At 43.0% G+C, this 22169-nt stretch overlaps 1 protein-coding gene across 2 annotated transcripts; it reads right to left on the bottom strand.

The window, feature by feature from the left end:
* Window positions 1-2030: 2030 nt before the first annotated feature.
* On the bottom strand, window positions 2031-17523 carry MRPS21 (mitochondrial ribosomal protein S21). Of its 2 annotated transcripts, none has more exons than XM_059376027.1 (3): window positions 17454-17523; window positions 16910-17025; window positions 2031-5388 (listed from the first exon to the last, which is right to left on the bottom strand). In XM_059376027.1, the coding sequence occupies exons 2-3, from the start codon at window positions 16990-16992 to the stop codon at window positions 5208-5210; spliced, it is 264 nt and encodes an 87-aa protein (XP_059232010.1). In that variant the 5' UTR covers window positions 16993-17025; window positions 17454-17523; the 3' UTR covers window positions 2031-5207. The 2 variants fall into 2 exon arrangements, with proteins under 2 accessions (XP_059232010.1, XP_059232007.1); XM_059376024.1 differs by lacking the exon at window positions 17454-17523 and adding an exon at window positions 17346-17447.
* Window positions 17524-22169: the final 4646 nt, after the last annotated feature.

Genomic DNA, 22169 nt, shown 5'->3' with positions numbered 1-22169 from the left:
CGGCCACCTGGCTCTCTGCTCAGCAGGGAGCCTGCTTCCTCCTCTCTCTCTCCCTGCCTCTCTGCCTACTTGTGATCTCTGTCTGTCAAATAAATAAATTTAAAAAAATGGTTTAAATTATAAACTTCATGTTATGTATACTTTGTTTCAATAAAGAAATATTTAGTACAGTGTCAAGCACATAGTAAAACTCAACTGATCATTGCTACTGTCGTATGCTCGTTCAAGAAATATTTTTTGAGGGGTACCTGGCTGGTCAGTCAGTAGAGCATTTGACTCTTGATCTAGGGGTTTTAAATTTTAAACCCCATGCTGGGTGTGGAGATGACTGTGAAAAAAAAATTCTCCGGACCCTGGGCGGCTCAGTGAGTTGAGGCCTCTGCCTTCAGCTCAGGTCATGGTTTCAGGGTCCTGGGATCGAGCGCCACATCAGGCTCTCTGCTGGGCAGGGGGCCTGCTTCCCCCCACCCCTCTGCCTACTTGTGATCTGTCAAATAAATAAATAAAATCCTTTAAAAAAATCTCAAAAGAGGGGTGCCCGGGTGGCTCAGTCATTGGGCGTCTCCCTTTGCCTGAGATCATGATCCCGGGATCCTGGGATCAAGCTCCGCATCTGGCTCCCTGATGGTTGGGAGGCCTGCTTCTTCTCCCACTCCCCCTGCTTGTGTTCCCTCTCTCACTGTGTCTCTGTCAAACAAATAAAATCCTTAAAAAAAAAAAAATCCAAAAAATATTTGTTGAGCATTTATTTTTTTTAAAGATTTCTTTACTTTGGGGGGGAGGGGCAGAGGGAGAGAACTTCAAGAAGACGCCCCACCAAGCACAGAGCTTGATCTCAAGACCTGATGCTCATGACCTAAGCTGCAATCAAGAGTTAGATGCTCAACTGCTCAACGGCCTGAGCCATCCAGGTGCCCCATTTATTGAACATTTAGACTGGCATTGTATAATGATGAGACTGACGCGCTACCTACTGCGCTAACGAGGCACCTAGACTGGCATTGCATCAGGCACTGGGAATACAGTGGTTCAAAACAAACCACGACCACCAACAAAGATCGAACCTCCAGGTAACAGAAAATCTAATGGAGGGAGAAAGGCAACTAAGCCGTACATCACAACAAATTACAGAAATAAACTACTATTGGGGCACCAGAGTGGCTCAGTCGTTAAGCGTCTGCCTTTGGCTCAGGTCATGATCCTGGGGTCCTGGGATCGAGCCCCACATTGGGCTCCTTGCTCCACAGGGAGCCTGCTTCTCCCTCTCCCTCTGTTTGCTGCTCCTCCTGCTTGTGTGTGTATGCTATCTGTGTCAAATAAATAAATAAATCTAAAAAAAAAGAAAGAGAAAGAAACTACTATTACAGAATTAAGCTGATAAGAGAGAATAGAAGAAAAGTTGGTATAGAGATCAGGGAAGTCATCTCAGAGAACATCCAAACCAAGAGCTGGTAAACAGGCAGACGGAGAAAACAGCATGTCCCAGAATTACATTGGAAGGGACAGTGGTTAGACAGAAAAGCATGATTCAATCATGAAAGGCCTTAAATGCTATGCTAGTAGTTTGGATTTTATCTTGAAAACAATGGGAACCAAATACCTCCTTAAGCAGGAAAGTGAAACAATCAAGATTGCATTTTTTAAAAAATATTTTATTTATTTATTTGACAGAGAGGCAGGCAGAGAGAGAGGAGGAAGCAGGCTCCCCACCGAACAGAGAGCCCAATGTGGGGCTCGATCCCAGGACCCTGAGATCATGACCTGAGCCGAAGTCAGAGGCTTTAACCCACTGAGCCACCCAGGCACCCCTCAAGACTGCATTTTAGAACAATCATACTGAACTAAGGGTGGAGGGACTTGAAGGCCAGGCAACACTGACGCAAGATGGCTAAGTGACTATTGTAATCCAGAACAGAGCTGGGACTCGGGTTGTGGCATTTAGTCTTCAAGATGGGGAATAAATGGATGCTAGTGATGGCTGAGTGTGGAGGAGGACGCAATGATCAGGCTTCTGCCTGGCACAACTGAGGGATTATTGCTAACATTTATTAAGTTCTATGTGCCAGAAACCATGCTGAGTATTTGACATGCATGATCTCATTTAATCCTCACCACAAACCCCTATACATAATTATTTTCATTTTACAGGGGAAACTAGATTTTATATTAAATAATTTGCCAAAAGCATGACTAAATCCAGATCTAAGTAAATAACTTCGTATGTAAGATAACAGACACACACTAGAAGTCCCAATATTTTCCTCTCCCTTCAAACACCTATATTTAACATATCACTCCATAATTACTTTACCTTGTGAGTATTCAGTGACTTACTACTCCTTAATGTTTTCAGTTAACATAGGGGCAAATTCTCATTTCATACTTGTGCACTTCTGGAAGCTTTAGAGTACAATGTCAGAGTTCCACAACAGAGTCCCAGTTTTAAAGGGGTACCTGTTTCCAGAGCACTAAACATTAAGATCCTTAAATTATGACTAGAATGGACCTGTCAGAGGAAATCCAGTGGACATCTAAGAAATGTCATGGGTGCCTGGGATCAGGATATGAGGTACCACATCTATCACACTGCAACTGGGTCAAACACCAAACCACCTCTCTCTTGAACCCAAGGCAGGGATAAAAGGATACAGAAATTCCTATTCATTAGATGACCATGAGATATCTTTTAGCTTCTCAGAGCAGAGTCTTTTTCCTTGCCATGACAACACAAACTCCGTAGACTTCAGGCAGACAGTGAATGGACCCCTTTACCCAAGAGGCATCCCCACTAGCTATCTGCTAAAACCCATCACTGTTCACTGCGCTGGGGTATGTGAGCAATGGTCAGGAAAATGACTACAACAAGCAGGGGATCATTTTGGAGATGAAGGAAATTCCAGATCTTAAGCCACCACTTGATGTTTTGGAGGGAGCCCAGGAGCAAATGTAATCTCAGAGGAATACTGCCAAGTAACAGGCCGGCTCCTCCTCTTCTTCCCTTTTTTTTTTTTTAAAAGAGGCCTTAGCTCTTCTATCACAAACATACCCTGCCATTTCGGCAAAGGCCAGGCCTTCATTCTTCAGTAGCAGCAACTGGCAGGAGGTGAACCAGTGCCATGGCTCAAAATCACTCAAAAGTGATACATTAAAGACCAAATTCAGAAACTGAAAAGGGATTCAGAAGTATCAATGTCTAACTTGACATTGGTAACAAAGGTAACAAAATTGAACACAGACTGTATTCAGCATTTCTCTAACAGCAGTTTAAGTTTCTGGAGTGCAAGGACCAGATCTACCTCTAAGCTACTTCTTTGCTCTGCCCTAAGATATGATTTATTCACCATGAACTTTACTCATGAGGGGAAGATGATCAAGTGCTATCTTCATGCAGGCCTGCCTAGTCAATAAGTATGGTAATTGTGAAAAGGAGAAATGATATTGAAAAGACTAAAATTAAGACCAGAGAAATCAGATTTGACGCAGCTATACCACAAGGGGGCAGTGTTTGAACATTAGTAATCTGGAGACCTGGTGCTTGGCAGTCTGCCCTTTACCTCCTTCTTCATACTGAGGGCTGGAGCCTGGGAGAGGAGAGATGGGCTAGTTGCTCCACCTACTCACTGTGTTCCACAGGGGCTGGCACCAACTTTCCTTATACTAGCAGTGTGGCTGTCAGGGGAGCAAGGCCAAAGGAAACAGCAGGAAAGGAAGCAGAGAGGCTCACATACCCAAGAGTGCCTGCTCAGCAGAAGTAGGGGTGATAGAGGGGACCTCTGCCTGGAAACTACTTTTGAGTAGGATGGGGCAGGGAGTCTCAAACTTTAGCGGGCATCAAAATCACCTGCAGGGCTTGTTAAGATAGATTACTGGGCTCTAACTCCAATTTCCTATTCAGAAAGTCTAAAGTAGGTCCCAGAATTTGCATTTCAACCAATTAACTGGGTTATGTTCATGCTGCTGATCTTAAGACCACACTTTGAGAATCACTGCTGTAGATATTTCTGGCTCTGTGCCCTTATATCCCTTAACACTCACCCATTCCTTCTTTTCTACCGTCTACCTACTGTTTTATTTCTTCTCCATTATGCCTTCAGTAGACTCCTTTAGGAAAACTAAAGGATGGGGTGCCTGGATGGCTCAGTCGTTAAGCGCCTGCCTTCGGCTCAGGTGACAATCCCAGCATCTTGGGATCAAGCCCCACAGTGGGCTCCCTGCTCAGCAGGAAGCCTGCTTCTCCCTCCCCCGCTCCCCACCTTGTGTTCCCTCTCTGGCTCTCTGTCAAAATAAATAAATAAAATCTTTGGGGAAAAAAAAAAAAAAAGAAAGAAAACAGATTTGTCTTAAGGATTCCTCTGCATAAGGACTCCATCACTCTAGTCTCATCGGTGGGTGTTTCAGTAGCAAAATTTATTCCAAATATGTAGATGCCTCCTCTCCTTTTGTCTAACAGCTGGTAGGAGGGGACAGTTCAGGAAAGAGTAACAGATGCTTTTCCAATAATGTCTTGCTTTGGGTTTTGTAAGAATTGAGTAGGAAATGATAGATATATTCCACTACATTTTAGAAAAGTTCCTTACCTCTCCTAGACTAAAGCATTTTATTACAGCTAAATATACATAAAATTTGCCATTTTCACCATTTAAGTGTACAGTTCAGTAGCATTAAGTACATCCACATTATTGTGCAAGTATCACCACCATCTGTCTCTAGAACTTCTTCAGCTTCCCCAACTGAAATTCTGTACCCACTTAACACGAATTCCCCATTCTCTACTCCCAACCAGCCCTTGGCAACCACCATTCTACTCCTAGACTATTTTTTTTTTTAAAGATTTTATTTATTTGAGAGAGAGACAGTGAGAGAGAACATGAGCGAGGAGAAGGTCAGAGAGAGAAGCAGACTCCCCGCAGAGCTGGGAGCCCAAATGCGGGACTCGATCCCAGGACTCCGGGATCATGACCTGAGCCGAAGGCAGTCGTCCAACCAACTGAGCCACCCAGGCGTCCCTCCTAGACTATTTTTTGACTTAGTTTCTCTTTCACACAATAGAACAGTGCCCATTGCTAACTATGGGATTCCTTCTATATATGCAGGCCTTCTTGCTTATACGGGATTTAATTTATTATAAGAAAGGTAAGAGAAAATGGGATTGGAGAAAGGAGACACCTAGATAGGGATTTTCATACTGGGCCTACTATCCACAGGCCTCAGCAGCCCTGCCATGGATCCGGCCGATTCTTCCGCATCAAGAAGTTGATCTTGCGAGCCATTTCCATGTTGTAGATTCGCCGACAGGTTTCGTAGCTTTCCCTCTGTCGTCGGCGACAAGGCTTTTCGTAGTACCGCCGTCGCTTAATGTCCTCAATGAGCCCATCCATGGTGAGGATTCTGTATAAAGGCAGGCGATGAAGTTAGAAATCTGGGCTCATTATTATTCTTTTCCAGTTTCACAGATGGCCAGAAGTCAACTGATCAAACAACTGACGTCTATAAAAATTATGATGTGAAATGATGGTTATACAGCATTAATTGCCTACTTATCGAGGCCCCAAATGGAATTTGTGCGAAATACCAAAGCAATTAATGACACAATCCTTGCTCTTGGGGAGTTTATAATCAGGGTCATATTTTCAACCTTTATTCTCCTACAGCACATCTGAAGAATGTGACACAGTCCTTAACAGTGGCTCTCTATGGCAGTGATTTTCAACCAAAGGATCATTTCAGAATCTTCAGATGGGGTGACTCATTTGTAGTAGGAAAAACAAATCACTGCGGGTGACTCCTTAGTGGCAAATGCTGCCCCGTCCCTACAGTTTAATGGACACAGCTGAAGTCTGTAGGCTTGAGATATTTCTGGACTAATTAACACAAGGAGAGAAGAGGCCTTCTCACACCAATGATACAAATGGGAGTGGAGTATTAAGTAACAGCCTCACCCACCATTTTCCCCATGTACCACATGCTCCAACCACACTAGTCTGCTGACTACTCCCTGAACACACTCTGGTACCAAGTCTTTATTCATGCTGCTTCCTCAAACTAGAATGCCACCCCCACGTCCAGTTGCCAACCTTCTGAGTAAAATTTTCCTCCTCTTTTTGATGCCAAACCTAGATGTCACCTCTCCAAAAAGGCTTCTTGTCTTAGAGAAAATCATTTCTATTATTGTATACCTAGCTAGTAATTATTTCATTCCTCCATTCCATTAATTATTAATACAAATGTCTCCCTCATTAGACTGAAAATCTCTGAAGGAAGAAATGTTTTATTAATCTTTAAGGGTCTATAAAATTGAGCTCAATCTGTTTTTTTTTTTTCTTGCCCACCCAATGCAGTTACAATGCAGTTCCTCTTGTTGCATATATTTTTTCCTTTTCAAATTTTTATTGAAATTCTAGTTAGTTGGGATGCCTGGGTGGCTCAGTCAGTTAAGTGTCTGCCTTTGGCTCAGGTCATATCCTAGGGTCCTGGGATGGAATCCCACATCAGGCTGCCTGCTCAGCAGGGAACCTGCTTCTCCCTTTGCCTGCCACTCTCCCTGCGCGTGCTTTGTCTCTCTGACAAATAAATAAATAAAATCTTAAAAAAAAAAAAGAAAAGAAATTCTAATTAGTTAACATATAGTATAATATTGGTTTTAGGAGGAGAATTTAATGATTACATATTTATTACATTACATATAACACCTACTGCTCTTCACTTAGCCCATTCCTTACCCACCTCCTTTTATCAATTCTCAGTTTGTTTTCTATCGTTAAGTGTGTCTTATGGTTTGCTTCCCCCCTGCTCTCTTCTTCCTTCCCAAATGTTCATCAGTTTTGTTTCTTAAATTCCACACGAGTGAAATCATATGGTATTTGTCTTTCTCTGACTGACTTCTCTCACTTAGCATAATATACTCTAGCTATATCCACATCACTGCAAATGGCAAGATTTCACTCTTTTTGATGGCTCAGTAACATACACACACACCCACCCACCCATCCCCATCTTCTATGTCCATTCACCAGTCTATGGACATTTGGGCTCTTTCCACAGTTTGGCTATTGTTGATAATGCTGCTACAAACATCGGGGTGCATGTACCCCTCTGAACCTGTCTTTTTTTATTCTTTGGGTAAATACCCAGCAGTGCAATTGCAGGGTCGTTGGTACTCTTGTTCGATTTATAACACATCTAACTCAAACTTACCTCTTTGTTCTTCCACAAAGACACTGGAGCTTATTCTATAAACTACTCAATCCCTCTGGCTCCATTCTGTAATTTGTTGCTTCCTCTCATCTAGAGGCATCTGCTGCTGCGGCCCTCCATTTCTGGCATTGTTTACATGGCCCCTTTCCTGCTCACCTTGTTCTTTCATTACAGGTAAAAAGCAAGTCACAAACACAGTTGGAGTTAAGGAGGTTAAGTGGAAGAAGGGGGATAGAGGAAAAAGAAAATCAAAATAAGAGAAACCACCAGCTACTTCTGCCCAGTGGGAAGCCCTATTTCTTGCTGCTATGTTATACTATAAAGCCCAAGATAACAACTACAGAATGAATATGAACTTGAAAAAAGATGTGAGCTTTAGGTAAATTACAAATGTGAATAGACATGGGAACCACTGTCCTATGGGATCCTCTCCCAGGCTCTTGCTGTTTAATATCAAGAATGCTCTATAGGCTACTAGAAAATCTTATTTGTATAAATCAGTCTGTTTAGGTATTAGTGGTAGGAAAATAGGAGGCAAGGGAATTGCTGAAATTCCCAGAAGCAGGAGAAGCAGATGAAGCAGATAATTCAGGTTCTACTGGAAACACAGTCATGCTCAGAAGTCATGTGGACCCAACACTAGAATCTTACAATAGAGAAGTGAGGCACCAAAGCCCAAAAGACTCCATATCCTGGCCCATAAAGGTCTCCTTTGCTAACGTTAGTCCTTAATTTACTCTTGAATGTTGGTATCCCTCCAGATTCTGACTAAAAACCTTCTTTCTACACCTTCTTAAGGAGGTTCTACCCGACCCCCTTAACCTTTGCCAGTGAGCCTCAACACTAATGCACAATGGAATTATCCCTTAAAAGGTTTTTAAAAGAGTACTTATTCCTGGGGCACCTGGATGGCTCAGTTGGCTGAGCAGCCAACTCTTGGTTTCGGCTTGGGTCATGATCTTGGGGTCCTGGGATTAAGCCCTACGGCGGGGCTCCACACTCAATGGGAGTCAGCTAGGAGGTTATTTCCCCTCTGCCTCTCCCATAACTTGCACAGACACACGCATGTGCTCACGTGCATGCACATAAGCTTGCTCTCTCAAATAAATTTTTTTTTTTTAAAGTACTGACTCCTGGGCCCTATTCCTCAAAGATTCTGATTTAATTGGTCTAGCACGGAATTATGCACTGGAGATGTTTTAAAAGACTCCCAGGTGGGACGCCTGGGTGGCTCAGGAGGTTAAGCCTCTGCCTTTAGCTCAGGTCATGATCCCAGGGTCCCGGGATCAAGTCCTGCATCAGATTCCTTACTCAGTGGGGAACATGCTTCTCCCTCTCTGTCTGCACCCCTGCTCATGTTCTCTCTCACTCTCTATCTTAAAAAAAAAAAAAAAAAAAAAAAAAATTGATCACCTTAGCAAATGCCTGTGTAAATGCTTGTATGATCAGGTAAAAAAAGAAAAAAAAAGCAAGGTAAGAAAAAAGTACAGAAGGATTTAAGAATGGAGGAAGGGAAAGAATGAAAAGATCATGGTCCCCAATATAATGATGGGATAACTAAATGGTGTTCCCTGGATGGCTCTAACTACTCTAGCGAACACTTACCCAGCTCTTTTTAGTTATCCAAAAAAGCTCCAGAGTCCCTACAGTAGAGACATCTACTCAACTCATTTTTTAAAAAAGATTTGTTTATTTGACACAGAGAGAGAGATCACAAGTAGGCAGAGAGGCAGGCAGAGAGAGAGGGGGAAGCAGGCTCCCCGCTGAGCAGAGAGGCAGATATGGGGCTTGATCCCAGGACCCCAGGATCATGACCTGAGCCGAAGGCAGAGTCTTAACCCACTGGGCCACCCAGGCACCCCTCAACTCATTTCTAATAAAAAAAAATTGCAAGAGCTTTGCAGACCTGATGAAGTAATGATGCTTCTGCTTCCAAAGGTAGTTCAGGGACTAGCAGACCAACAGGCTAAACAGATCAGCCTGGAGTTCGGGTGCTTGGCAACCTAACACTGAAGGAGAAATCGGCTGCCAATTTTAGTTAAATTCATCAGATTATGTAAAAGGAGCTAAGCTGCCCAGGCTGGGGGAGGTTGGAAGTGGCAAACTCACATGTCAGCATAGCCAGCCTACTTCAGGATAACGTGTATGCATGAGGACTCACTGGGCCCCAAAGCTCGCCTACCAGGAATAAAAGAGGTCAACTAGGCACACTTCCAGGGTGCTTGCCTTTCCTTGCTTGGGGGCTAGACAATCATACAGGCCTTCCTAGCAACCCCCACTCTCCATGTCCTCATCCCAGGGCAGGAATGAGGGCCCTTGGTTATATAACAAACATTTTGTGGTGGTCTCATTGAACAGACACATAGCCTGTTTCCTTTTCAAGACTGCCTTTGTGCTCCAAACACGCCAAAGCTTTAACGACCTCTCTCTCACTTGCTCTCCTACCTACTGTTGTAATAAAACCACAGGACATTCAACTAATTTTTTAAACTACCAACCCTCAGAAAGCTGGGAGAGATAAGAAGCCTGGGATATAATAAAGAATACAGAATACATTGGGGCGCCTGGGTGGCTCAGAGGTTTAAGCCTCTGACTTTGGCTCCGGTCATGATCTCAGGGTACTGGGATCGAGTCCCGCATCGGGCTCTCTGCTCAGCAGGGAACCTGCTTCCCTCTCTCTCTCTCTCTGCCTGCCTCTCTACCTGCTTGTGATCGCTGTCTGTCAAATAAATAAATAAAATCTTTAAAAAAAAAAAAAAAAGAATACAGAATACAGAAGAAGTGTAATACAGAAAAGGTGGCCAAAGAGGATATAAAAAAAAGCAGAGAAAAATAAGAAAAGTGCATCAGAAAATACTGTGTTTGACTGACAGGAAGACTGGGATACTCCAGAACTAGCTGGATTCACATTTTCAAGCTTAAAAGTCCTTGCCTAGAAAATTATTCTAAGAGCAAAATATTTGTCCATTTTCTCCCCCTGAAACTAAAAAATACAATTTATAGCATATAATACTCCAAGTTAAAAGGAAGAGAAATGTAGCTTCCTTAAAGACGGAACATAAATTGAGAAAATAAGTATCCTCCCCAAAGACTATAAAAATCACTATTGTAACACTGCTCCAACCTGGCACCTTCCAACAACATACACTGCTCTTTTTCTTTTTTTAATTCTTTTTTCAAAGATTTTATTTATTTATTTTTAATAAAGATTTTATTTATTTATTTGAGAGACAGAGATCACAAGTAGGCAGAGAAGCAGGCAGAGAGAGAGGAGGAAGCAGGCTCCCCACCAAGCAGAGAGCCCAATTTGGGGCTCGATCCCAGAACCCTGGGATCATGACCTGAATGGAAGGCAGAGGCTTTAACCCACTGAGCCATCCAGGTGCCCCAAAGATTTTATTAATTTATTTGAGAGGAAAGAGAGAGAGAAAAAAGCTGAGGGTAGGGGCAGAGGGAGAGGGAGAAGCAGACTCCCTGGTAAGCAGGGAGCCCAATGTGGGGCTTGATCCCAAGAACCTGAGATCATGACCTGAGCTGAAGGCAGACGCTTAACCAACTGAGCCACCAAGCACACCAACAACATGCACATCTTGCACTGCTTTCCTAGATAATCCCAACCACACAGTATTAATTTTCTAAATTTGTAAGAAAGCTGAAAAGAGTTAATCACACCCCAGGCTCTGAGTCTCTAGGACTTGAATCTTTTCATATATTTTTCTTTCCAACCATTCCTCTTCTTTCTGATCAAATTCTTTCCTTTTTAAGTAATATATAGTTTTTCCCCAAAAGCTATTTCTAAATTGGTATTTTAATTCCTGAAATGAAGAAAAATAAAGCCACTTTTTTTTTCCTGTATAGATTTATATATTTATTTTAGAGACGGGGGAGAGAGAGACAGGCAGGAGAGGTAGAGGTGGGGGAGAGGGAGAGAGAATCCTCAAGCTGACTCCAATGAGCAAGGAGTGTGACGTGGGGGTCAATCCCAGGACCCTAAGATCATAACCTGAACCAAATCAAGAGTCTGCCACTTAACCGTACGAACCACCCAGGCCACCCAGTAATGCCATATTTCTTTTCTTTTTTTTTTTTTTTAAAGATTTTATTTATTTGAGGGAGAGAGAGTGTGAGAGAGAGAGCATGGCGGGGGTGGGGGGCGGGGAAGGGTCAGAAGGAGAAACAGGCTCCCAGTCGAGCAGGGAGCCCAATGTGGGACTCCATCCCGGGACTCCAGGATCATGACCTGAGCCACCCACGTGCCCCAATGCCACATTTCTTAATTAGGATACTTGACAGTGTGCCAAGGGTATAATCCAGAGACAGAAGTCTCTGGATAAATTTGATGCATTTGCCCAGAGCTCTAATTTTAACTTGAATAGGGGCAGAGATGCTAGCCCTAGAACAGATGTAATGGCAATGAATTAAAAAAAAAAAAAAATCACTTAAAACTTTAATTAAAGAGCTTCCATGTTTGCTTATAGTAGCAAAACCCCTATAGTTCCTTTGCTCTCCTTTGTTGTTAAGGATACTTCAGTGAAAAGGTTTGACAAATACTAAAGTAAGAGACTGAAAAAGATAAAGAAATATCTACATTCATTAAATAGACATTTATTGAGAGCTTTCTATGGGCCACTTTGGCATATGCAAGGGATATACAAATGAAAATGCACAGGTCTCTGCCTTTAAGAAAGTCATTACAATCTTGGCTCAACATTAAAATCTGATGGGACATTTTTTTTTTTTAAATTTTTCAAGACTTTATTCGTCAGAGAGAGAGAAAAAGACAGAGCACAAGCAGGAAGAGCAGCAGGCAGAGGGAGGAGAAGGAGGCTTCCTGTTGAGCAAGGAGCCTGACACAGGACTCAATCCCAAGACCTGGGATCAGGAGCTGAAGGCAGAAGCTTAACCAACTAAGCCACCCAGGCGTCCTCATGGTATATTTTAAAAATACTGGTCAGCCGCAACTGCCCAGACATAGTCTCAGGCTAGGCCCTGGGATCAAGAATTTTTTTGGAAGGTTCCCCAAGTAATTCTAAACTGGTAGTCAGAGTTGAAAACCACATGGTTTCACAATGACCAATCTCCTATGGTTTCTGACTAAAATTAATAGGTATACCTAGGAAAGAACTATGCATAAACTGCCATTCATCTATAAAAAGAGAATATTGAAAGAATTATGGGGCTGCTGTTTAACAAAAAGAAGAACAAAAGAGAAAGAGAAAAAAAAAAAGACAGAGAGGAATGTGAAAACAGATTCCTAAGAACAAGAAGTGAGATAGTACCAGGCCAGGCCAGATGGCAGAAAGAATCCAAACATGCCTCACCTTCTGCCACTTATTTATTCTTCCCTCACCTGCCACCCACTTGCATCTGGAATCAGGAAGGATTTTTAGATAAAATGAAAAAAAAAAAAAAAAACAGCAAAAGAAAAACTAATGTTGATTAAAATAAAAATATAATTGGATTTTGGGAGATGCAGATAAATAGAGGTTTGGTTCTAAGTTAATTAGAACAATCTTAGACAAAGACAATGGAAAAGTCTTCTCTCAGGAGACAGAAGGCCTAATTCAGGTCTCACATCAATGGAAAGATGAATTCCTTAAGGCAGGAAATTAGAGATATTTTGTTTTTCAGGTTTTAAACTTTTCTAACTGGAAATGGAGATGAAAGAGCACAGCAGGGGCTTCTGGGTAGCTCAGTGGGTTAAGCATCTGCCTTCAGCTCAGGTCATGATCCCAGGGTCCTGGGATTGAGCCCTGTATCAGCTCTCTGCTCAGCAGGGAGTCTGCTTCCTCCTCTGCCTGCCTCTCCCCTTGCCTGTGTGCCTCTCTCTCTCTGTGTCAAATAAAATCTTAAAAAAAAAAAAAAAAGAACAGACCATACAGAGGGAATAAATGCTATTATTTCAAAATGAGATTAGCAATAGGCTAAATAGAAGAGCCTTTGTTGGAAAGTATCACTCTATAAGAGCCTATAAAAGGGGATGCCTGGGTGGCTCAGTTGGTTAAGCCACTGCCTTCAGCTCAGGTCATGATCCCAGAGTCCTGGGATTGAATCCCGTATTGGTCTTCCCCTGCTTTGTGGGGAGCCTGCTTCTCTTTCTACCTCTGCCTCTCCCCCTGCCAAATAAATAAGTACAATCTTAAAAAAAAAAAGAGGCTATAAGAAAAGTCATTCCAGTATCAGTAGCAAACTGGACTGTCCTGACAAAATAAAGCTTAATTTTTTCACTTTTTCATCTCCAGGCCACCTTGAGCATAACCTAATGATCAAGGAAGACAGGGAAATAACAGCTAATGTAAATTCTTTATCATTCAAAATAAATAAATAAATTACCCACAAGCAAAACCAAAAGGGTTAAAACTTCCTTATGATGAGTTCCAGCTTATGATAATAGCTAACACACAATGCCTACTATGTGCCAAGCACTCTTCTAAACAATTTAATCATATTAACTAATTTAATCCTCACATCATCCCCAAGAGGTAGGTACTATTATTAGTTCTACTTTACAGAGGAAGAAACTGAGGCAGAGAGAGAGACATTGTAGCTTATGACAGATCATGCAGCTAATGAATGGCAGAGCTGAAATCTGTCCGAACTGGGCCATCTGCTCAGGGTCTGTGCTTTTTTTTTTTTTTTTTTTTTTTTTTTTAGATTTACTTATTTTAGGGGCACCTGGGTGGCTCAGTTGGGTATCTGCAGGGTCCTGGGATCAAGCTCCATATCAGGCTCTCTACACAGCAGAGAGCCTGCTTCTCCCTCTCCCTCTGCCTGCTGCTCTGCCTGCTTGTGCTCTCTCTCCCTTTCTCTATCAAATAAATCAATAAATTTTTTTTAAAGATTTTATTTATTTATTTGAGAGAGAGAGACAGTGAGAGAGAGCATGAGCGAGGAGAAGGTCAGATGGAGAAGCAGACTCCCTATGGAGCTGGGAGCCTGATGCGGGACTCGATCCCGGGACTCTGGGATCATGACCTGAGCCGAAGGCAGCCGTCCAACCGAGCCACCCAGGCGTCCCTAAATCAATAAAATCTTTAAAAAATAGACTTATTTGAGAGACAGAGAGTGAGTTCATGCAAGCAAGGGGTGGGGTAGAGGGGTAGGGGAGAGGGAGAGAGAAAATCTCCAGCAGTCTCCCCCTTGAGCGTAGAGCCTAACTTAGGGCTCAATCCCATGACCCCAAGATCATGATCTGAGCTGAAATCAAGAGACGGTTTTCAACTGACTGAGCCACTCAGATATGGGGATGCAGGAGTATCTGTGCTCTTATATTCAAGCCATGACTACAGTCAAAAGTATTAAAGTTGTAGCTACTTTCTTGATACAAATATAAGAAAGAGTTCAATAAATAGTTCTGCACCACAAACTGTTCCTTTATTCCTTGCCAAAGTAGCTCATTTCTTAAAAATCAAATTTTTGCTTTTGTGTTATTTGCACTTTAGGAACAGGGTAGTTTAGGGGAGCCTAAGCTAAGCCTTTAGAAATTTGTTTTACCATCAAGTAATAGCTGGCCTTTGACATCAGTCAATAATACATACATCTCAATCACCCTGGCTAACAGTCCCCTCTAAATCCACCAAAATAAATCACACAAAGACTTTGGGGAAAGATCAGAAAAAGGGTGGAGGAATCTGCAAGACTTCCTTTTCCCAAATTCAGCATTTCATCTCCTTGGCTAATTCACTATTGAGTCTATAAAGACATTCATTTTGTGCTCATAATATATGAGCACACAAAGGTCATTAGACATTTTGAGCCTCTCACAGACATGCCACTAGGTCTGAAATAGGAAAAGAGTTGGGAATGAGCCGCAATAGAAAAAAAATGACATAGGATATCTTACCACACGGTACTTAACTGATTACCTTTACGGAACAGCTTCTATGCAAGGATATAACTAGTATACACAGACATAGAATGAGGTAATGGGGCTGACCTAAAACCAGATCCTTTTATTTTTATTTATTTATATTTTTTAAATAAAGTTTTTTTTTTTTTTTTTTAATTTAAGAGAGAGAGAGATCAGAAGCAGGCAGAGAAGCAGGAGTGAGAGAGGGAGAGGCAGGCTCCCCACCAGGCAGGGAGCCCGATGCGGGGCTTGATCCCAGGGTCCTGGGAAGGGAGAGGCCCAAACCAATGAGCCACCCAAGCGCCCCGACCAGATCCTTTTAAAAGACACACAAATCTTGGGGTGCCTGGGTGGCTCAGTTAGTTAACTGTCTGCCTTCAGCTCAGGTCATGATCCCAGGGTCCTGGAATCAAGCCCTGCATGGGGCTCCATGCACAGCAGGAAGCCTGCTTCTCTCTCTCCCTCTGCTTTCCTACTCCTGCTCTGTCGCTCTCTATCTCAAATAACTAACCAACTAACTAAAAATAAATAAATAAATAAATAAAAGACACACGATCCATCTTGAGCCTGCAAGTGCTTCTCAATTACACAGCTTGACAGCATAGTTGCCCTCATTTACTATAGTCTTCTGCCATCCAACCCTCCACACCTAAAACTCTTTGCTAAGAACTAGTTTCATTTTACTTACCTTCTCCGTCCCCAAGAATCCCACTAATAAACCCAGTCAAATACAGATTCTTAACAGGAAAATGACTGCCATAAGTGTCTACATTTCCAGAGGAACCAGTAAGCAATTTAGTGATATAAAGCAAAGAACACTGCAGTAGAAAGGTGTGATTTATGTTCCTCTCTACTGTTCAATAATTGTGTGATCCAAGAAGCATAATTTCCATGTGCTATATTTCCACTTGTGTAATAAAGCTATCACCTTACTGGCCTTAAGGCAGAAGGACAGCTCATGTATTCTCTTAAGATCTCTTTCATACAATTCTTTGACAATTTAATTCCACAAGGATTTGTTTCTTTCACACTAGGGAGAGAAAATGATGAAGCAAGCCAGAAAGTCAAAATCCTTACAATCAGTGATAAGGGAAGACTAAGGCACTATTGGCCTGAGAATGTACAACAGTAAGGTACTCTTTATTACAGCCCTTCTACATCTCTTAGTCTAGCATTCAAAACCTTTCAAAACAGCTCTTCTAGGGGCGCCTGGGTGGCTCAGTGGGTTAAAGCCTCTGCCTTCGGTCATGATCCCAGAGTCCTGGGATTGAGCCCCACATCCGGCTCTCTGCTCAGTGGGGAGCCTGCTTCCACCTCTCTTTCTCTGCCTGCCTCTCAGCCTACTTGTGATCTCTGTCTGTCAAATAAATAAATAAAATCTTTTAAAAAATAAAAAACAAAACAAAAAAAAGCTCTTCTAGTCCCAGTTCATTTCCATCTTTACATTTTGCTTATGCTGTAACCTTTCCCTAAACTTGATACACTCTTCCATTTCTTGCTTGCTTCTCCAAGATCCCAAATCTGAATTAATCTTGCCATTAGCCTTGCTCTACACCAATCCCACCCTCGACCTTCTATTATCATATACTACATCCTTGCTTTCCCACAACTTTACACTTTGATTTTCCCTTTGGGTTCTTTAGGTCTTGGGGGAGAGAATTCAGGCTCTGTATAAACAAACTTCAAACAATCAGGTTTGGGGGAAAAGTCCATTTTAAAGATAATAAACTAAGGCGCTGAAAAGTTTCAAGAGACTGTGAATACCTGGGTTGCCAGAGGTTTGAGAACGATCTATGACGGGGGAAGGGAGAAAACAGCCACCCAAGAACTTTCCAGGAGAGCTTTTCTAGGCACAATTCTGGTTACCTGTTCAGGGTCCTGTAGGCACCTTCCATGTTCCCTTCCTGTACCATCACAGTCCTGGCAATGAACTTCAGATGTTTTGCCATGACCTTGGAATTTAAATCTTCACTCTGCAGCACCTAAAGAATAATGAATAAAGGGAAAGTATAGAGACCAGGTAAGAAAGAGAAACACAGCAGAATGCATACTCTACCGCGTGGCTTACTCAGGGTCTGGAAAAGCAACGTCCCCGGGAACAAGGGACACAGGGGCACGTGGAAGTCTTCATGTCCTAGAAAGGATACGCTAATCATAATCAAGGCTGCCTAGCTCTCTTTGCCAATACAACCCTAGCATCGGGAAGAAAAGAGATGGTAGCGGAGCGTCATCACGGAGATGTACGTGGTCGGGCACGGGAGGATCCGGACGCGCCACAGGGTACACTTCAGTTACCGCTCACCGTCCCAGGAGGGTTTGGGGTGGGAACTGGTACGAAATCTTTCTCAGGCAAGCTTCCCCTCGCGCTACACCCGGCTTGCTTTCCCCATCCGCAAGCTCAGATCCTCACCCCACGCCCTCAGGAACCGGCCCCAGCAAAGGTAGCTCGCGGCCGGAAGCGGAAATACGTAATCTCTTGCGCCACGCGAAGAAATCCGGGCTGAAAGGAGAAAAACTGCCTGGAAACCATGGCAACATTCTTCCTGGCTCCAGCTGATGGCTTCTCCATGCCCTCCACCCCAATACCTCCAGCCCGGACTCTACACTTGATATTCGTTGCCTTAAACTCGCCCAAAACAGGTTCCTCGTTTTCTCATCTCTCGGTCTCAGAAGGTCAGCGCGATTCCCTACCCCTAATCCTATCAAATCTGTAATAGATATTTAAGTCACTTATTTTTCTGGAAGGAAAATGAGAGAAATAGGCAAAGCTTCCTGAACATGCTTCCTGTTTTCTCAAAGGACCAGATTCTTTGAGATCTGCTCTCCGGAAAAAACAGCTTCACGCCCCTCATCTGCTTAAAAACTAAGGAAAAGAGACGGAATGAACATAACATGACTTTCTCAAAACATCATCTGCCCAGGCATTTCACTAAATAAAGTGAGATTACTAAACAAAGAATTAGGAAACGCCTGAGGTTTTAGAATCGAAGACTTTTCTTTTTTCTTTCTTTCTTTTTTTAAATTAAGATTTTGTTCTTAAGCAATCTCCACACCAAAGGTGGGGCTTGAACCCACCCACTTCCCCCCCAGTCCCCTCCAAGCCCCCCAACCCCCATCCCCGAGATCGAGTCCGCTGCTCCACGGACTCAGCCAACCACGCGCCTGAGTTGAAGACTTTTAGGACTACTATCCATTTAGCCTCCCAGTGAGACCTAGTAGTAGTATTTCCTTTATTTCTTCACTGTGGAAACAGCTTTTCTTTTATTCATATGTTACTTAACATATCCATCTGTGGTTATTCACATAAATTCAGATCTAGTGGCTACTGGAAAACAGTAGAGAAAGACAAAAAAAGAAAGGCGCTCAAGTGTCCCACACAGGGCACCTTGCTCAGCGGGGAGCCTGCTTCTCCCTCTGCACTCCTCCCTGCTCTATCGCGCGCTCTCTTTCTCTCTGACAAATAAATAAAATCTTTTTTTTTTTTTTAAGATTTTATCCGTTTATTTGACAGATCACAAGTAGGCAGAGAGGCAAGCAGATAGAGAGGGGGATGCAGGCTCCCTGCTGAGCGGAGAGCTGGATACCAGGCTCCATCCCAGGACCCTGGGATCATGACCTGAGCAGAAAGCAGAGGCTTTAACCCACTGAGCCACGCGGGTGCCCCTAAAGCAGAGATTTTTAAAAATATATATCAATTTATTTGACAGAGAGACACAGCGAGAGAGGGAACACAACCAGGGGGAGAGTGAGAGGGAGAAGCTGGCTTCCCATGGGGAGCAGGGAGCCCAATGCAGGGTCAATCCCAGGACCCTGGAATCATGACCTGAGACGCTTAATGACTGAGTCACCCAGGTGCCCCTCACTCCTGTTTTTGTAAATAAAACCTTATTAGAACACAGTTGTGCTCATTTGTTTACATATATTAGATATGACTGGTCTGGGCAACAATGGTAGATTTGGGTAGTTGCCTTTAATCACACAACATTTGTCATGGGAAAAAAATTTGTCATGGGAATCAAATGAGATAAAATAATTTTTTTTAAATAAAAGAAGAGGGATGGGGCGCCTGGGTGGCTCAGTGGGTTAAGCCACTGCCTTCAGCTCAGGTCGTGATCCCAGGGTCCTGGGATCGAGTCCCGCATCGGGCTCTCTGCTCAGCAGGAAGCCTGCTTCCCTCTCTCTCTCTCTGCCTGCCTCTTCATCTACTTGTGATTTCTCTCTGTCAAATAAATAAATAAAATCTTAAAAAAATAAAATAAAATAAAAGAAGAGGGAAAGTAACGTTTTTGAGAATCTGTTATATTCCAAAACCTGTATGGGCACTTTATGTGCATGGTCTCATTTGTTGAAATAAAGGGCCAAAGACAGCTTATATATCATGTTTAGTGGAGAAAGTAATTAGTAGAAGGACTTGAGTTAGTCTCTTAAAAGGGGGTAAGGTTTAATTGACAGAAGCAAGAAAGGCTGGGCAAGGTGATGAGCATGAACAAAGGTTTAGAGTTAAAAAGTCTTAACTGTTCATCAAGGGTGAATAAAGTGAACAGAGGTATCAAGTAGGGGAACAGAAGGAGAAACAAAGACTTTGACTAAAGGCTTTGAACTTCTCAAAGCACTGAGGAGCTGTTGAACAATTTGAATAGGAAATAACATACGGGGGCACCTGGGTGGCTCAGTGGGTTAAGCCTCTGCCTTCAGCTGGGGTCATGATCTCAGGGTCCTGGGATCGAGGCCCACATCAGGCTCCCTCAGCAAGGAGATTGCTTCCCCCTCTCTCTGTCTGCCTCTTTGCCTATTTGTGATCTCTGTCAAATAAATAAATAAAATCTTTATTTAAGGGGCGCCTGGGTGGCTCAGTGAGTTAAAGCCTCTGCCTTCAGCTCAGGTCATGATCCCAGCGTCCTGGGATAGAGCCCTGCATCGGGCTCTCTGCTTGTCAGGGAGCCTGCTTCCCCTCCTCTCTCTCTGCCTGCCTCTCTGCCTACTTGTGATCTCTGTCTGTCAAATAAATAAAAATAAATTTTTAAAAATCTTTATTTAAAAAAGAAAAAGGAAGGGGCACCTGGGTGGCTCAGTGGGTTAAAGCCTCTGCCTTTGGCTCAGGTCATGATCCTGGGGTCCTGGGATCGAGCCCTGCATGGGGCTCTCTGCTCAACGGGGAGACTGCCTCCCTCTCTCTCTCTCTGCTTGCCTCTCTGCCTACTTGTGATCTCTGTCAAATAAATTATATCTTAAAAAAAAAAAAAAAGGAAATGACATGCAAAACACTGTTCTAGGAAAAGTACTCTGGTATCAGTGAGAAGGGATTAAAAGTAAGAGAGACTAATGTTATAATTAAAGTTTAGGCCAAAGATGTGGCAATGAAATGGGTAGGAAGAAATGGATTTTAAGAGACATTCCAGGGGCATCTGGGTGGCTCAGTGGGTTAAGCCTTTGCCTTCGGCTCGGGTCATGATCCCAGGGTGCTGGGATCAAGCCCCACATCGGGCTCTCTGCTCAGCGGGGAGCCTGCTTCCTCCTCTCACTCTGCCTGCCTCTCTGCCTACTTGTGATCTCTCTGTCCAATAAATAAATAAAAATCTAAAAAAAAAAAAAAACTCTTAAAAAAAAAAAAAAAAGAGACATCCCAAATACGGAACAAAAAGGATTTGGTGGGACCCCTGGGTGGCTCAGTAGGTTGAACCTCTGCCTTCAGGTCGGTCCAGATGCCAGGGTCCTGGGATTGAGTCCCCGCATCAGATTCCTTGCTCAGCAGGAAGCCTGCTTCTCCCTCTGCTTATGCTCTCCTCTGACAAATAAAATCTTAAGAAAAAAAAATATATATATAGGATTTGGTGACTGAATGGCACGAAGTTTGAAGTTGTTATCTAGAAAAAACGATGGTAGCATAGATAGTGTTAACAGAAGAAAAAGCGTATAAAAAGGAAGAACAGGACATCTTTAAAGGAAAGATAATATTTTGATCGGTGACTTCTGGAAAAAGCACCAGACTGGAAACCCAGAGTTCTATACCCATGTTGTGTTGTCTTGCACAAGCCACCAAAATTTCCTCATCTAAAAAATTAGGGAGGTGATGGTGTGCCTGGATGGCTCAGTCGTTAAGTGTCAGCATCTGCCTTTGTCTCCGGTCATGATCCCAGGGTCCTGGGATCAAGCCCCACATTGGGCTCCCTGCTCAGTGGGGAGCACTCCCTGCTCAGGGAGCTGCTTCTCCCTCTCCTCCCCCTCTGCTGTGTTCCTTCTCTCGCTATGTCTCTCTCTGTCAAATAAATAAAATCTTTAAAAAATAAAAATAAAAAATTAGGGGAGTGAATGATAACTCTTGGCTCTAAAATGCTGAAATTTTCAACAGTATTTAGGTGTCAATAACATATAAATAGAATTGTTCAGCAGAGATGTAGACTTTCAGTATGTCTTCCAGGGGAGAGAGTGGGACTAGAAATGGGGATTCAGAAGTCTTCAAAGTTGAGGCAATAAAACCATGAGAGATGAAATCTTTAAGTGAAAGAATATAGTCAGAGAAGAGTAGAGGATCAAGGACTGAACCTAAGGGAATACCCACTCTCTAGAGCAGGCAGAAGTGGGGCCATTAAGGAATAGGGAAGTTGCTGCCAGGTAGGTAAGAGGAGGATTAAGATAGTGTGCTGTCATGGGATCCAAGGGAGGAGAGTTTCAGTAGGTAGCATCAAGAATGTCAAATGCTACAGAGAGCTTGAAGCAAATAGACTTTGTGCTTGGACTATTGATTTAGTGGAAGCTACATTAGAATACCTGATCCTGGAGGCTCCTGAGTGGCTCAGTGCTTTAACTGTCTGCCTTTAGGTTTGGGTCATGATCTCAGGATCCTGGGTTCAAGCCCCTGCATTGGGCTCCCTGCTCGTATGGAGTCTGCTTCTCCCTCTGCCCCTCCCTGCTGCTTGTGTGTGCATGCTCTCTTTGATAGATAAAATCTTTTCTTTTTTAATTTTTAAAAAAGATTTTATTTACTCATTTTTTTTAATTTTAAAGATTTTATTTATTTATTTGACAGAGAGAAATCACAAGTAGATGGAGAGGCAGGCAGAGAGAGAGAGGGAAGCAGGCTCTCCGCTGAGCAGAGAGCCCGATGCGGGACTCGATCCCAGGACTC

Source organism: Mustela nigripes, chromosome 14 (genome assembly GCF_022355385.1).
Source record: "Mustela nigripes isolate SB6536 chromosome 14, MUSNIG.SB6536, whole genome shotgun sequence".
NCBI lineage: Eukaryota > Metazoa > Chordata > Mammalia > Carnivora > Mustelidae > Mustela > Mustela nigripes.
This window is presented reverse-complemented; position numbering and strand designations above follow the sequence as displayed.